The sequence below is a fragment of the Orycteropus afer genome, unplaced genomic scaffold (assembly GCF_000298275.1).
Source record: "Orycteropus afer afer isolate SDZICR_OR568_19922 unplaced genomic scaffold, OryAfe1.0 scaffold00347, whole genome shotgun sequence".
NCBI classification, from domain to species: Eukaryota; Metazoa; Chordata; class Mammalia; order Tubulidentata; family Orycteropodidae; genus Orycteropus; species Orycteropus afer.
In genome coordinates this window covers 1,325,001-1,342,111 of record NW_006921934.1, presented here as the reverse complement: position 1 = coordinate 1,342,111, position 17,111 = coordinate 1,325,001, and the positions used below count along the sequence as shown (strand labels likewise).

The window sequence follows — 17,111 nt, the reverse complement described above, 5'->3', positions numbered from 1 at the left end:
TGCAGTATCTCTATGGAAGTAGATTGTCCAGTCTTCCTTCCAAGGAGTGGCTAGTGGGTTTGGACCTCCAGCCTTGTGGTTAGCAGTCAAATGCCTTCACCACCATATAGGTTTGATATTCAAGGATATGTAATGGAAGAAAAAACCTTTAATTTCATGGATAGAAGAGTTAAGACTGCAGCTTCTTAGTCATTTGTGCTCAAATTGACCTGCTGGTTGAGCTCGTGGCTCTAACAGAGGCTGGGAAGGATGTGTGAGAATTAGAGACAGAGTCCTTGCTTCAAGTCCCAGCCAGTAATAGATATGCAGATAACATGTAATTTCTGTGTCCTGTCCACTAGTGAATTACCACCACAGACCTGGTGTGGGGGAGGGTGCCTTAGCAGCTGAACCATGCAACCCCATGTAGAATGTGATTTGCACGTCCTCCACAGCCTGACCACGGAGCTCAGAGACCAGAATAAATAACAGAACCCAATCCATTGCCCTCAAGTCAGTTCCAACTCATGGCAACCCCATGTATTACAGAGTAAAACTGCTCCAGAAGCCTATTGCTGCCAGGCCTTTCTTCCATAGTGCTGCTGGATGAGTTTGAACTGCCAACCTTGAAGTTAGGAGTCAGAGCAAACTGTGCCTCCAGCACTGCCTCCATAATGTATAGAAGGTACTTACTGCATGTGGTGGTTATGTTTCGGTGTCAACTTGGCTGGGCCTGGTTGAGTGGCTGGGCAGCTGGTGGTAGTTATTCCCCATGATTAGACTGGCAATCAGCTCCATAGTGGAATCTACCATAAGCAGCTGAGTAGCTGCTTTGGGTATGTGGTCTGTTTCCCATATATAAGCAGCAGCTTTGGGAATGGTCTCTAGTTTATGGCATGCTTGGACCCTGCATGTAGCCATGTCATTTTTCAGCAGCCTGCCATGCTCTGCCAACCTGGGGACTTACAATGGACTTGAGTTAATGGCCTACCATGTAGTTTGGTAACATCGGGACTGTGCCTTTTTACTTATCAACCTTGGGCTTGGCAGCCTCAGCAGCCAGCAGCTGTCTGAGTGAAGGAAAGCCTCTAGCTTCAGTGGTCCAGGAGCTGGAAGCAAACCTGAAACCCAAGTCTAAGGGGCTTTCACCCAGCCCCTAGAGCCTGGCACTTTGAACTTGGACTTAAAGCCTCCAAACTGTAAGAGAATAAACTCCTGTTTGTTAAGGCCATGCCATTTGTGGTATATTCTTGTTAGAGTGGCACTAGGTAACCAGAACACTGTGTTTTTATGCAAACAATATACATAGTTTCCTGTTATGCGTGTTATATGCATGGGCACATTATATGCCAAAAATAATAATAAAAAAAAAATACAGTAATTGGCGTTTGTTGAATGAATGATACATAAAAATTCATCTCAGCTTTAGTATATCCCACTTGTCAGAACTTTGGTCAGAGATTTGCTAAGGCAACACAGTTGTGTGATTGGAGTTTCCCTTTTTGCAGTTGCGGGACTCCAGGGTACCCCTGGTACCCCTGGAGTCGTGTGAAGCAGCAGGTCCTCTCCATTCCCTTTCTCTTTCTCAGTCCACCCCCATGAAGTAGATATGAATGAGCAGGAAGAAGTCAGAGAGCAGTGGAGGAGGGAGGCAAGGAATAGAACAATCCAGTGATCTTTGACTAACCTGAAGATGGTGTCAGTGAGGTGGAGAATGAGAGCTGGTGTAGGAGTTGGGAGTGGAACCACAAAAAGGGTATTAACATTTGGTTAGACACTGTAATGGGAAATATTTTGAAATAAGGATCCTGTTGTGTGCAATGTGTGTATGCATGCAAGTGTGTGTGTGTGTGCCTGAGTGTACATGTAAGAGAGAAAGTGTGTGTGAGTGACTTTGAATGTGAACATATATGTGCCTGTGAATGTATGTGTGTGTGCATTATTTTGTTGTGTAGACACACTTGGAAATCCACAAACAGAAATTCTGAAGGAATAGACCATTATTTCCTTTGGGTGTAATAACAGAGACAGGCTTGGTCCTTTGAAATGTTTTCCTTAAAATCAGGGCTGCTTTTCTACTGAACAGATCAATAAGAAAAAAGTAGATTGTGCTGGCAGGCATGGTTGTCTTTGTGGAAGGCAAAATGTTCAGAAGGTCTTTGTTTCCTCTTCCACTTCTCCTATTAATCACTGCTGACAGGCAAGTGCCCAGAAAACTTAAGATAGCAACAGCCAAGGGTCAAAATATTTGGTTCTATTTTTTTTAATGGTAAAAGCTGCTTAACATTTTGCACAAATGAGAACAGTTAAGTATCTTAAATGCATCACGCCCAGGCAGTTCAGAAAAATGTACTGATTATAAGAAAAAATGACTTCTGTGCACACAGAAGTGGCAATGAGGGATAGCCCCTCCAAGAGATTGGTCTGAACATCCTGGTATTATAATTAAAATATATGGTGACTTGTTTTCAGCAGGGTGGTTAACAGACTCCCAAACATCTACCTAATATCTGTGCTGTCAGATATATGAGGGCTAGAGGTGCTTTTCCCGTTTTCATTGTGCATTCGTTAGCATATATCTGAGGAAATGATATATCTTAATTAAGTAATAGGCACTGTATTTGGAAAGGGTAACAAACCCAGCCCTGGCCGTTAGTAAAGCAGAAGATACTGCTGTCAAGCTTGTTCTCTTCCCATAGGATGTCTAACTGAACCCTTCTGCACCCACTCTGCAGGGCCACATGAAGGGCCCCATTTCCATTTGTGTCTTGCTGAGTTAACCAGTTGACATGGCTTTGATTTGATATAAAGTAGTTTTCAAACAGTAGATTTTATGATTCTTCAGTGAAAGAGTTTTAAGGAATTACTGCAACATAATATCTGCTTGTAAGTAGAGCTTCTCTTATAAAGAAGAAGGAAAATGAATGTTTTTTTTTTTCATACAAAACATTAATCACTGGGATGCTTTCTCTGATTGAAGTTTATGAATAGTTTTTGTTCAGCCTAATTTATTTTTAACCTTTCTATAACTTCTATTTCCTTCCTGTATAACATTACCTCGTATTTATTCCTTCTTTGAGATATACAGAGACTGCAGTGTTCCTATGTATGTTTTCAAACACCAGATGCAGTCTACAGACTCTTGGCTCACAAACCTCAATGATTCTGCACTTCTTAAGTACCGACCTCTCTGACCTACTTTTGATGCATCCTTAGTGTTTTGATTACTTCCTGCTGCTGTAACAGAAAATACCACAAATGAGTGACTTGAACAAACAGTTAAAGTTACTCTCTTACGGTTTTGGAAGCTAGAAGTCTGAGTTCAAAGTGCCAAGCTCTAGGGGCTGGGTGAAAAAGCCCTCGCTCAACCTTGGCCTTCAGCTCCGCCTCTTGCTTCCAGCCCACTGAAGCTAGAGGCTTTCTTCACTCAGGCAGGTGCTGGCTGCTGAGGCTGACAAACCCAAGGTTGACAACTAAAAAGGAACAGTCCCAATATTACCAAACCATATGGCAGGCCACTGATTCAAGTCCATTAAGAGTCCCAAGATCAGCAGACAACATAGCTGACTGTATGCAGGATTCAAGCACACCGAAAGCTGCAGACCATTCCTAAAGCTTCTCCTTATATTCTTCAGCACAGACACCATTCCTGCTATACCCCCTGTGTCTGTGCCTATTCCTCTTTCATCCTGGGTAAATTCTCTCATCTTTCAAAGTGTGAGGTTCAAGCACTCTATACACCAAGTCTCTTTGACTGCTTCCACCACACTGATCACTCTTTTTTTTTTTTTTTAAAGAAAATTTTATTTTGTTGTTATTGAGAATATATACAGCAAAACATACACCTGGACCAATAGTTTCTATGTACCATTTAGTGATACTGATTACATTCTTCGAGTTGTACAACAAACAGTTTTCACCCTCCTTTTCTGAGTTGTTCCTCCCCCATTAGCATAAACTCACTGCCCCTAAGGTTCCTATCTAATCTTTTGAGTTCATGTTGTCAGTTTGATCCCATATAGATTATTCTTAAAAGGGCATAATGTTTAAGGCAGACTTTTTTTTTTTTTTTTTTTTACTGGTTAAGCTAAACTGTTGCTTTAAGAAGACTTCAGGGCATATACACTGATTAGTCTTTAGTTGGACACTTAATTTTCCACACTAACATTTGGATTATTAACTATATATGCTCTAAACCAAAAACCTACTGCCCTCAGTCGATTCCGACTCATAAAGACTCCCATTGGGTTTCTAAGGTGGTGAACCTTTACAGAAGTAGATTGCCCCATCTTCCTTCTGTAGAGTGGCTGGTGGGTTTGAACCGTCAACCTTCTGGTTAACAGTCAAATGCCTTAGGCACTGCACCACCAGAGTTCCTTGCTCTAAGATGTATATATCTTTTATCTCCAATCAGTTGATAGATACCTCAACCTCATACTTTAAGTGTTTTTAATGCCCAAGCATAGACACTTCCAGTTATTTTTGCTGTTAATTGTCATTGAGTCATTTCCAACTCATGGTGACCTAATGTATAGCAATGAATTGTTGCCCAGTCCTGCACCATCTTCATAGTCACACATAGTAGGCACATCATAAATGCTTTTGAACAGATAGATGTCAAAATATTTGCTACATTCTTAAATTTGGCTACTTTATGTTCTTCTTAGTAGATCTGGTATGGGAAGCAGCTCCCAGGCTCCAGGCTCGTACACAGAAGTGAGAAGTGGGCTCCACCCTCTATCAGCCAAGTGTGTGTTCCCTTGATGATGTCCTAGGACCTAATGTTGCCTCAGGTGACACATCCTGACTTCTGTCATTTACCTTTCAGTCCTACATGGAAGACCACCTGAAGAACAAGAATCGCCTGGAGAAAGAGTGGGAAGCGCTATGTGCCTACCAGGCAGAGCCCAACAGCTCCATGGTGGCACAGAAGGAAGAGAATATGCAGAAGAACCGTTCTTTGGCTGTGCTGACGTGTATGTATGGCCTCCTCTGACAGTACACTTCTGTTTCCCTGTGCTTTCCACTGGAATGGGAAGGTGATGGGTTATAGATAGGTGTAGACTACACCTTCATATTTTTCTCTTTATTGTTATAGCTACCATTCTCACAGTTTGGAAAGCCCTTCCCCTAGTTGTCTCCCATAACCTCTTCTTTACCAGCAAACTTATACTCCTCTTTTAAGACCAGTGTAAAATAAGCATCACCTCCTCTGTGGCACTTTCCCAAGCCTATACAATACAGAATTCATTTCTTCCTCTGGGATCCAATGGCATGGAAACTTGGCTTTAGGAAACATCTAAACCCAAGAAGAATATTTGCTCTGTTGTGTTCTATTAGCTGTGTGATTTGAGACAACTTTCTTAATGTCTCTGAGCCTTTTCTTTATCTGTAGTTGGAATCATACTCTCTTCCTTGAAATATTGCTGCTAGGAGGATTAGATGAGTAACTAGCACAGTGCCTAGCACAATGTGAGAACAAAATATGTAGTGGTAGCTATTACAGCATTTTTTACAATTATTTCAACAAACATTATTGAGTACCTATTGTATAGCTCTGGTAGCATAGTGGCTAAAGCACTTGACTGCTAACCAGAAGTCTGGCGGTTCAAACCCACCAGCCACTCCTCGGAGGGAAGGTTGGACAATCCTACTTCCGTAGTGATACTGCCTCGGAAACCCAAGGAGGGGTCGCTATGAGTCGGGGCCAACTCGACGGCACATAACAACAACAACAACATTGTCTAGCTAGAAAGTGGAGATTAAAAAAAGATTATCTAAAGCAACTTACCATCCAGTAGAGGAGACAGAGTCTTGTATTATCCTTTGCATGTGGTGTGATAAATATTTTTACGTCATGTAGAGAGCCCACCAGGACTTACAGGGACCAGATAACTACATGTAGCAGTCAGGAGTGACTTCATTTGACATTCTCCCCCAGGACCAGGTGCTCCTAGGCTTATTCCATTCAGCTTATATTAATTATATGCCTCTTATATGCTTAATAGATTCCATGCAAGGTTTTGAACTTTAAGCAATACATAAACATATCCTACAGGGAGGAAAGGTATTTTCAGTATCTTTGTGACCACAGTTTCTGACATAAATAGACACTCCTTAAATGTTAATTTCATGAGTAAATGAATGGCTGTGTGTGTATAGAATTAGTCCGTTACTGTTTTACTGGAATCTTAAGAAGAAGTAGTCATAAATACTTGAAATATGATAAAATATACTTTATCAGCTTGCCTTTTTGACAACAAAGCAAAGGCACATGAAATTCCAGTTCAGCATTACAAAAGCATATAAGATCAACAATTCATCATGGCAGTGATGGCCATTTTGTCACATGCCTCAGCTCTTTGGAGCCAGTCCTGGGCACTGATCTGGTGCTGTCCAAAGACACTGTCATCCTGTCCTGACAACCTTCATCTCTAGAGGCAGCCTCTGTCAACTAACCCAGGAGAAGCAGCTATATTTGCTGTCCTTTAAATAGCAGGAATTTGATCAACAAGTATAGGTTAAAAAGATTCTAGTAAAAACTAGAATCTTGTTTTTCTTGAGAGACTAACCTGAAGAATCATAGACCTCTGTAAAATTCAACCTATACTTTTCAGCATAATTTTTTTTCTTACAGTTTAGTCAGGTTTCAGTGCAGGCCCTCTTTCAGTGTAGAGCTCATTTCTGTGAGCTCTGAAGGAGTTTTTGTTTTCCCTAAAGAGCCCCAAAAGGGGGAGCTGTGTGATTTATAAGTTGATATCAGATGAAAAGCAAACTAGCAAATAAGGTGACTGACAAGTATTTATTAAATACCTACTATGTTCCAGGGACTATTGGTAGACTTTGGGACACAAAGTGATGGTCAAAACCCAAACTTGCTGCCCTAGAGTCAGATCCGACTCATAACGACCCTCCTTGGGTTTCCGAGGCAGTATCACTGTGGAAGCAGATTGCCCAGCCTTCCTTCTGAAGAGTGGTTGGTGGGTTTGAACCACCAGCCTTCTTTCTGGTTAGCAGTCAAATGCCTTAGGCACTACCACACGAGCGCTCCCTAAGGGATGGTCAGTGTTCTCAAAAAGCAAGTTGTTCAGGGAGGGAATGTTGAACTATGTCTTAAATAAAGTTGATTTTTTGGGTAAATTTGCATTCATTCAGTAAGCACATATTCCCTGGTTGGTGTGCGTGGCTACTAACCAAAAGATTGGAGTTTGAGTCCATCCAGAGACATCTTGGAAGAAAAACCAAAAGACTGAACTCATTGTCATCAAGTTGATTCCACCTCATAGCAACCCCTACTGGGTTTCTGAGGTGGCAAATCTTTATAGACGTAGATTGCCCATCTTCCTTCCACAGAGCAACTGGTGGGTTTGAACTGCCAGTCTTCTGTTTAGCAATCAGGTATCTTAGGCACTAGACCACCAGAGGCCTGGCAATATACTTCTGAAAAATCAACAGTTAAAAACCCTCTGGAGCAGAGTTTTCTACTCTTATACACATGGAGTTGCCGTGAGTCAGAATTGACTTGATGGCAAGTGGAAGCATATACTGAATGTGTTCTGTGTACCTGATTATTTACTTGGGTTATTAGGTTTCTTATTAAAAAAAATAAACATTGCTGTTGAGTTAATTCCTACTCCTCACAGTAACCCTATGGGACAGAATAGAACATCTCCATAGGTTTTCCAAGGCTGTAAATCTTTATGGAAGGAGACTGCCACATCGTTCTTCCGCAGAGCAACTAGTGGATTTAAACAGCCAGCCTTTCAGTTCTCAGACGAGTGCTTACTCACTGTGCCACCAGGACTCCTTTTAGGTCTTTTATACTAAATGTTGATGTGGTACCTAAGACATTTGACTGCTAACCAGAACGTTGACAGTTCAAACCTATCAGCTGTTCTGTGGAAGGAAGATGGGGCAATCTACTTCTGTAAAGATTTTCCTCCTTGGAAACCCAAAGGGGATCACTATGAATTAGAATGAAGTCAATGGCAATGAGGTTGGTTTTTTGGTTATAGTAAATGTTAAAATTCTAAACCTTTTCCTCTGAGACCGTCTCCATTCACATACATGATACCCTGAAACATAACAGAAATGTGACCATGTTGTTTCCATTCTGTTCACTCTGTAGCCCATGGTGGCCACTTGAATTCTCTCTGTACCATGATAAACCAGTTGATTCACAAGCAAGGAATTCAGTAATGGTAAAATAATCACTCCTGGGACTCAGAAGCAGGCAGCCACATCTCTCAAGGTAGCAGTTTGCTGATGCTCCCAGGAACCCAAGAACCAGGGCCCTGGAGGGCTTTGAAATTTGTTTCTTTGATTAGAGCACTCAAGGCCTGACTATTAGAACCAGAGTGAAAGGCTAACAAGAGGAAATAATTTCTTTATTGCCTCTAACATTGGAAGTTAGAAAGAGGCTGTCTATAATTTGACTGGTACCTCTTCTCACCAAAAAATGAAACTAGTTGCCATTGAGTTAATTCCATCTCTGGGTGACACAGTAGAACTAGGCTTCATAGTATTTTCAGTGGCTGCCAGGCTTTTCTCCTAGGTGCTTCTGGGAGAACTTGAACCTTTAACCTTTTGGTTTGCAGCCAAGTGCATTAACCATTTGCACTACTCAAGAACTCTACTCCTCAACCAAAACCCCCTTTCCCAGTGTTCCACCAATCAACTGCCTTCGAGTTGATCTCAACTCATAGTGACCCCTCCTTGCGTTACCAAGGCAGTATCTCTATAGAAGTAGATTGCCCCATCTTCCTTCCGAGAAGCAGCTGCTGGGTTTGAACCTCCAGCCTTCTGGTTAGCAGTCAAATACCTTAGGCACTACTCCACCAGTTGTTGTTGTTGTTATGTGCCGTCGAGTCGGACCCAACTCATAGCAACCCCTCCTTGGGTTTCCAAGGCAGTATCACTACAGAAGTAGATTGCCCCATCTTCCTTCTGAGGAGTGGCTGGTGGGTTTGAACCACCAGCCTTCTGGTTAGCAGTCAAGTGCCTTAGCCACTATGCTACCAGAGCTCCCAGAGCTCCCTTCAAATGGCTCATATGTCTGAAAGCTTTTAATGATTTATTATAAACATATAGACTAATGTTCATGATAATAAGCAAACATTAGTGTGATTGGAAGTTCCTTCTCACCAACTTCGACACTTTTGGTGATAGTGTTATTCATTTCATGTCTCTCGCTGGAAACCTGGGCACCCTCTGTACATTTTCTTCTCTTACCGTATCCTTTAACATAACTTTCACCAAGCCTATCATTTCTCTATTTGAAAGATCCAATGGTTTACCTCCTACTTACTCTTCTTGTTCCATCACCCTGGTCTTCCTTGGCCTTCTTGATTTTGCTGCCTCAGTCTCTGCCCTTTGAACTTCTCCTGCAAGCTGCTGCCCAGCTTAACCTTTGTAAAACCCAAGACACAAAAATAATTTCCCAGCTTTCAGGATCAGTTCCCGAATCTAAATCCACTAAGTTTATCCAATTAGATTCCCTGTGGTCCTAGCACCTTTCTCTCTATTCAATCCAGGAAGTCACCCTACACCATCCCACCTTCCTTCACATCTTTGCTGATTTAATTCCTGTTTGAAATGCCTTTCCTACCCCCAGTCAATGGCACATTGCCAGCTTAATCTGAAGGACAATTCATGTGGCAAGTTGCATAAGAAATCAAAAGTGGTAGGGCTAGCTACTTTGAGGTACCTTATAATACAGAAAAGGAGCTCTGGTAGCATAGTGCCTAAGGCATTTGACTGCTAACCAGAGGGCTGGTGGATCAAACCCACCAGCCACTCCTCAGAAGGAAGGTTGGGCAATCTACTTCCATAGTGATATCGCTTCGGAAACCCAAGGAGGGGTCGCTGTGAGTTGGGTCTTACTCGACGGCACATAACAACAACAACAACATAATACAGAGATTCTATCTACATTCTGGTTACTTGAAGGAGAAGGGAACCAGCATTTATTTATTTATTTATATTTCTTTTATTATGATTTGGGTGAAAGTTTACAGAGCAAGTTAACTTTCCATACAGCAGCTCACATATACTTTGTCTTATGACATTGACTGCAGTTTCTCACAATGCAACAGCTCCTCTTCCACTTCCTCCCCATAGTTACCTCTTCCCTGTGTCTTTCCCTCCATGCACTCCTGCCCCTGATCTATCTCCCTATGCATACACAGCCCTTCTGTTCTCCCATGATTGAGCTCTTCAAGGAGTGCATCTACCTAATACAAATGTTCAGCTCATATGCCTATCTTTTGTTTAGCTGGAAGCCACAGGAGTGGGTTCATTTTTAGACCTAAATGGCAGCTGGGGACCATAGTCTCAGTGGTTCCATCAGGCTGTATCAGACCAGCAAACCTGCTCCCTTTTTTTTTTAAAGTGATTTTGAGTTTTGTTCCACATTGTTCTCCCACTCCATCCAGGATCTCCTACAGAGATCCCCCTCCGGGTGGGAACCAACATTTATTAATTGATTAACTGGCACTGTGCTAGGTCTAGTTATATTATCTCAGAAGTGTAAAGAATTTAATTTGCTTTTTAAAGTTTTTTGCATTTTAAAAAGGAGTCATGAAGTATTCTGCTCATCTGCTCTTTAAATTCAAAAGAGGAACAAGCTATTTTGATACACCATCTTAAACAAAAATAAATTATGTTTGATTCTGGATTGTAATAACAAGAGAGAGAGAAATAGAAACACAGAAACAATAACAGAAATACAGAGACAAAACGAAGATATGAAAAGCAAAAGACCCAGATGCGTAAAGACAGGAAGAAAGATACATAATGTAGTATACTCATATTTATGGCTTTTTTAAAAGGTCATTGTTACCATTGCATAGAGGCCAAAGTTAACTAGTGGTGAGCAGAGGCTGGGAGGAAGAGGAATGGAAAGTTACTGCTTACAAGGCCCCGAGTTTCTATTTGGGGTGACAAGAAATTTTTGGAAATGGATAGTGATAACAGTTGTACAACATGGTGAACCTAATTCATGTCACTGAACTGTACAGTTAAAAATGGTTAAATTGACAAATGTTTGGTTTATATATTTTACTATAATAAAATAAAGAAGGAAAGAAGGGAGGAAAGATCAGTCCTTGCAGAAAAAAAGAGCATGGTTGCTAAGGAGACTACAGTGATGTCTCTATAATCCAAGGCAGAGCAATTGGTCTGGCCCTCCCTGGGTCTTACCTCACAGGTGTGGTCAGATGAAGGCCAAAAATTCCCACAAGTTGAGTTCATGCATTAGCTACCTTATGACGAAATAATAACAGCCCCATTTACTTCTTGACCATATCATGTGCCAGGTGTCTTTCTAGTGCCATACCTATAAGCTACTTCTCACCCTCACTAGGAATTACTTCCCCTATTTGACATAAGAGAAAGTTCGGATTTCAACCCAGGCCTGACAAACTCCAAAACCCTTTGCACTACTTGAGACACTAGCCTGAGATTGTTTTATGTGAAAAATACACGTATATTTCAAACTACCACAGAAGTGAATTTTTTAAAATATTTGTAAGGATAGCGGTACTTTGTCTAAGCATTGTTGTTGTTAGCTGCAGTTGAGTCACTTCCAACTCTTGGCAACCTTATGTATCACAGAATGAAACATTGCATGGTCCTGAGCCATCTCCGTGATCGATAGTATGTTTGAACCCATTGTTGTGGCTATTGTGTCAGTCCATCTCAAAGAAACAAACTGCCATTGAGTCAATTCCAACTCATAGCAACGCCCATTGGGTTTCTGAGGCAGTAAACCTTTACAAAAGTAGATTGCCCCATATTCTTCCCATGGAGCAGCTGGTGGATTTGAACCACCAGCCTTCTGGTTAGTTAGCCATCACATGCTTTAGGCATGCACCACTGGAGCTCCTCAGGGAAGGGTTTCCCTTATTTTTGCTGACACTTCTATGTTACCAAACATGATGTTCTTGTCTAATGATTCGTCTTTCCTGATGACTTGTTCACAGTAAGAGTAGCTTTCCTTAAAGTAAATGGAAAATAATTTCTTTCCAAATAAACCTTTGGGTTGATTTTTTTTCAACTTCTAAGTAGAACCTCCTTAGAGGAGTATTCTGCTTTAATCACTTCCAAGCCAAAAAAAAGCAAACCCATTGCTGTCAAGTCAATTCTGACTCATAGCCCTGTAAGACAGAGTAGAACTGCTTCATAGGGTTTCCAAGGCTATAAACCTTTATAAAAGCAGACTGCCTCATCTTTCTCCTGTTGAAAGGCTGGTGGGTTCAAACTGCTGACCCTTTGGTTAGCAGCTGAGCACTTAACCACTGCATTACCAGGGCTTCTTAATCACTTCCAAGTGACCAAAAATTATACCAATTTGCTTTTAAAAATCAGTACATGGCTAATTCTCCTACAACCGATGACTAGGCAAGATTTTTTTTTCTCTCTCTCTCTTTCTCTCTCTCTCTTTTATTCTCTCTCATGAAAGGTTCTGGACATGTATCTCACCTCTACAATAAAGTTCACATGTGGAGGTATGTTCCTGGCCTGACTGCTCAATCTCTGCCTCTCTCAGGTTTAGAAAAACTCTCAATTTGTTGGTATTGAAAAGAAAATATTCTCGCAAGTTCTGTGTATGCTTTTTTCACTTAGCTACATCACAGGCAGTTCTGCCTGAGACTGAAGGATTTTTTTTTTTAAGGGAAGCAAGGAAGAGACAAATACAATTTTTTAGACACAAACAAAGCCATTTTTGTTAGGCTATTGCTCCGAGGGCAAAGATCACCTGCAAAGGTTGTCTGTAAGCTGGAAAAGCACGTAAGTCTTCCAGGAGCTATTCAGTGCCCTCTAGTGCTAAGAACACAGGGAGGGTTGCCTTCTCAGATAATATACTACAGTGACTATTTAACCACTCCAAGTTCAGAGTGTGTATCCTCTTCACTCTTTTTCTTAAAACTAGACCAGTTAGAATAGTTGTCTGACTTTGTATAGTGTTGTAGTCTCTACTTCTCACTGTTCAGTTGCCAATGTTATTTACAGAGTTTTAGAGTTGGGCGGGGTCTTAAATGGCATGTAAAGGGTCTGGGCATCAGAGGTAGGGACCAGCAGCTGGGTCCACACTCTGCTGGATACACTTTAGCTTTCCTTGTCCAGAAGAATCACGATTCTCCCCACAAAGGCAGAGAACAGTGGGTGTGCTTCTTCCTTATTTGGATATTAAGCACACACATAATAAGTTTATATTCATTGTTTGATATATCACAAAGTGGGCTCATATTGAGCTTGCATGCAACTAAAATTCAGAGACATTTCCTTAAGGACATGGTTAAGCCAAGGATCCCCAACCTCCCTACTCATTATTACACAGTGTGTGTGTTTGTTTTAACATAAGAATTGAACTCTGCTTTTATCTCTAGTAAACTGTATCTTGTTGTGTTTGGTCTATTATTCCAATCTGTCAAGACGATTTTGATTTTCTGGTTCAACTTAGCACTTCCCCCTCTCAGCTTTTTGCCATCTGCACACTTGATAAACATATTTTTTGTGTCCTCAAGTCATTGATAAAAACATAGTCAACAAGATAAACACAGGGTATTGCAATACGGAGTCTTCCCTCCGTGCTGACACAGATCCATTAATGAGCATTCTGGTTAGTTGTTTAATAAGGTAAAACTTTGCCTTACAACCCAACTGATGAACAAGTGTTCATCAGACACTTCCATTTTAGTCACAGCCCTAAATGCTTTATATACAATATCTCACTTAAAGCTTCATAACAACCCTATGAGATTCATATTGTTATCTCCGTTTTGTAAGTAAAAGAACCAAATTCTAAAGAAGGTGAAGTAATTTGTCCAGGGTTGGAAGTTCCCAGAGGGGTGATTTTTCCCTATGCTTTTTATGGTGGAAGCATTTGAAACAGTCAAGTTGAAATATTAATTTGATGATCATCTATATACCACCACTGAGATTCATAAACTGCCACCCAATGTTTTGCCAAATACCCAAGCTTTGTTTATTTTTTTGGCTGAACTACTTCAAAGTTTCAGATAATTATGACATCGAGTACTTTGACTTGCATTTCCTAAACATAAATATGTTCTCCTATTTAACAATAATCCCATAATTACAACTATGAAAACTAATAATAATTCCCTAAGGAGCTCTGGTGGCACGGTGCCTAAGGCATTTGACTGCTAACCAGAAAGTTGGTAGTTCAATCCCACCAGCTGCACCATGGAAGGAAGATGAGGCAATCTGCTTCCTTAAATATTTACAGTCTTGGAAACCCAATGGGAATCACTGTGAATCAGAGTCAACTCTATGGCAGTTGGTTTTAATATTGTCTAATATCTAGCTTATGTTCAGGTGTCCCAAATATTCTCATTATATCTTTTATAACCTTTTTTTTTTTGGTGAGGGGCAGCATATAATCAAGGTTCATCATTGTATTTTTGTTTGTTATGCCTCTTTACTCTTTATTTTATAGCATCACCCACTGTGGTAGTTAAGTTTGTGTGTCTACTTGGCTGGGCCTGGTTGAGTGGCTGGGCAGCTGGATGTAGTATTCCCCATGATGAGACTGGTAATCAACTCCATGATGGAATCTACTGTGAGCAGCTGAGTAGCAGCCTTAGGGATGTGGTCTGCTTCCTGTATATAAGGAGAAGCCTTGGGGATGGGGATAGTCTCTAGCTTATGGCACACTTGAACTCTGCATGTACCTGTGTCATTGTTCAGCAGCCTGCCGTGCTCTGCCGACTTTGGGACTTTGAATGGACTGAGTTAATGGCCTGCCATGTGGTTTGGTAACATCAGGACTGTGCCTTTTTACTTGTTAACCTTGGGTTTGTCAGTCTCAGCAGCCAGCAGCTACCTGAGTGAAGAAAAGCCTCTAGCTTCAGTGGGCCAGGAGCAAGAGGCAGAGTTGAAGCCCAAGGTTGAGGGGCTTTCACCCAGCCCCTAGAGCCTGGCACTTGAACTCGGACTTAAAGCCTCCAAATTTTAAGAATAAACTCCTGTGTGTTAAGGCCATCCCATTTGTGGTACATTTTTGTCAGAGTAGCACTAGGTAACCAAAATACCCACCTTTTTCCTGGCATGACTTGTTCCTGATGAAACCACTTGTTTCCTAGTGATCGTGCTTCTTTTCGTAAAGAATCACAGACAAATTTACAGGTCTATTTGATAATTTGGCCAGATCCATGGAACACTAACTTGCCTGGTTCCCAGAATCTACTGTTTCCCCCTTTTTGGCATCTCTCTGCACCCCCATGATCTTGCAGTGAACTTGATTAGCAACACTTCTGTGGCATCACCTGCAACTGGGAAACCTCTGCTACAGAGTTCATCTGGACCTGGCCACCAGAAGCTTTACAATAACTGATTTTCTCTTACCATATATGAATCTGTATTGGGGTCCAACTCCCTATTAACTATCTTTCTTCCATTACTTCTACTTTGAAAATGTACTTTCTTTAATACTTTGATAAATGATCAGATATGGTAAAGGCATGTTAATTGAATAATTTTTCTTTTTGTCATCTGTTACCATTATTTAATCTGCACCAATATTTTATACCTGAGAAGGTCTTTTGACTCCTCCAAATATAGCAAAAAAGACCCATCTGGTACCTCCTTGTGTTCTGCACCATCAACCCATTCTGGACATCAGCCTTCTTCATGTTTTTGTTATAAAGTTTGTACCCTTTTGTGTTTATCCTTGGTTATATGCCACCCACACATGTTACATATTTTATACATGTTCTTTGAAATTTTGAACTCCATTATTTTCTTTGGATGTCTGTTTCTTCTTTTATTACAATAAATTATTTTTGTAATTATGTTATCAGAACTCTGATTTTCAGGGTTTCTTGTCTCTCTTCGGCTGTGTCCCCTTATAGAGACTATGGAGCCTAATTCTTCTTACCTGGTTATATATTAAATGCCCAACATTCCTAGCACGATTTTGCCACTTTTCTCCCAAGGTTATCATAACTTTAACAATTGTTTGCATATGAATTCAGGGTTGTAGCCATACTAGTTTCTTGCTTCAGCTTCCATGATGTAAAGCCGTTTACAAGAGTAAACCAGAATTTATCACTTATGCTTCCTATTGCTTTCTCCCATTTTCTTTATATTCATTTTCTTTATATTCTCCCTTATTCTTCTTTATACCTTTTCTAATGGCTCATTTCGATTTGCCTATAGAACAGTTACATCTGTTAGCAGAATGAGGCCTCCAAAGATCTCTAGTTGGCTGTGGACTCCCATCAACACTGTGGTTTTCCCCAGTCTGAATCGAGAAAGCATGATCCACAGGCCATGTGCTCTATGACAAACAATAGAATTCTGGCCTCTTAGAGGCAACATGTGCTGTTTGAGAGAGATTTGCTAAGTAGGTAGAATGATGGCTCTGAAAGATATCACATCCTAATTCCTGGAATATGTTAAAATGGTATTTAATTTGGCAGAAGAACAATAGAGATCAAAGATAGACTGACTTTAAATCAGAGACTATCCTAGATTATGGATAGTCTGGTGGCACAGTGGTTAAAGCACTTGGCTGCTAACCAAAAGGCTGGTAGTTCAAACCTACTAGCTACTCCGTGGGAGAAAGATGTGGTGGTCTGATTTGCAGCCATAAAAATTTACAGCCTTGGACACCCTATGGGGCAGTTCTACTCTGTCCTATAGGTTCACTGTGAGTTGGAGTTGACTCGATGGCAGTATCTTAGTGGGTTAACCTAGATTATCCAGGTAGCTCGATGTAATCACAATACAATATAATCATAGGTGTGGAAGAGTGAGGCAGAAGAGAAGATCAAAGTGATATAATATGAGAAGAATTCAACCTGTTGCCAGCTTTGAAGATGGAAGAAGAGGCCATGAGCCAAGACATGTGGGCAACCTCTAGAAGCCAGAAATGGCTTCAGACTGGATGAATCATAGCCAACAAAGCAAAACCAGAACAGACCTAAATTTTAAAAATTTGGTAATCCAGAACACTGTTTTCAACTCAGCTAGTCAAGAGATTTGATTGCTATGTTGCAACCACTGTCCTTGTTTTCTAAGAAGGAGATTAAGTTTCTAGCAGAGCTCCAGCCTATAATTTATCCCATTCCAAGTAGCATTACGGTTCACCCACATTTTAAAATTTG

General features: G+C 40.9%; 1 protein-coding gene across 1 annotated transcript in view; it reads left to right on the top strand.

Annotated features, from left to right (window-relative positions):
• The window catches only part of PTPRN2 (protein tyrosine phosphatase receptor type N2), a 1,483,255-nt gene that overhangs the window by 1,363,686 nt on the left and 102,458 nt on the right, over positions 1-17,111 (top strand). The window contains exon 18 of the mRNA XM_007952571.1: positions 4,808-4,955. Coding sequence (XP_007950762.1) covers positions 4,808-4,955 — 148 coding nt within the window. The remainder of the gene's footprint in view (positions 1-4,807; positions 4,956-17,111) is intronic.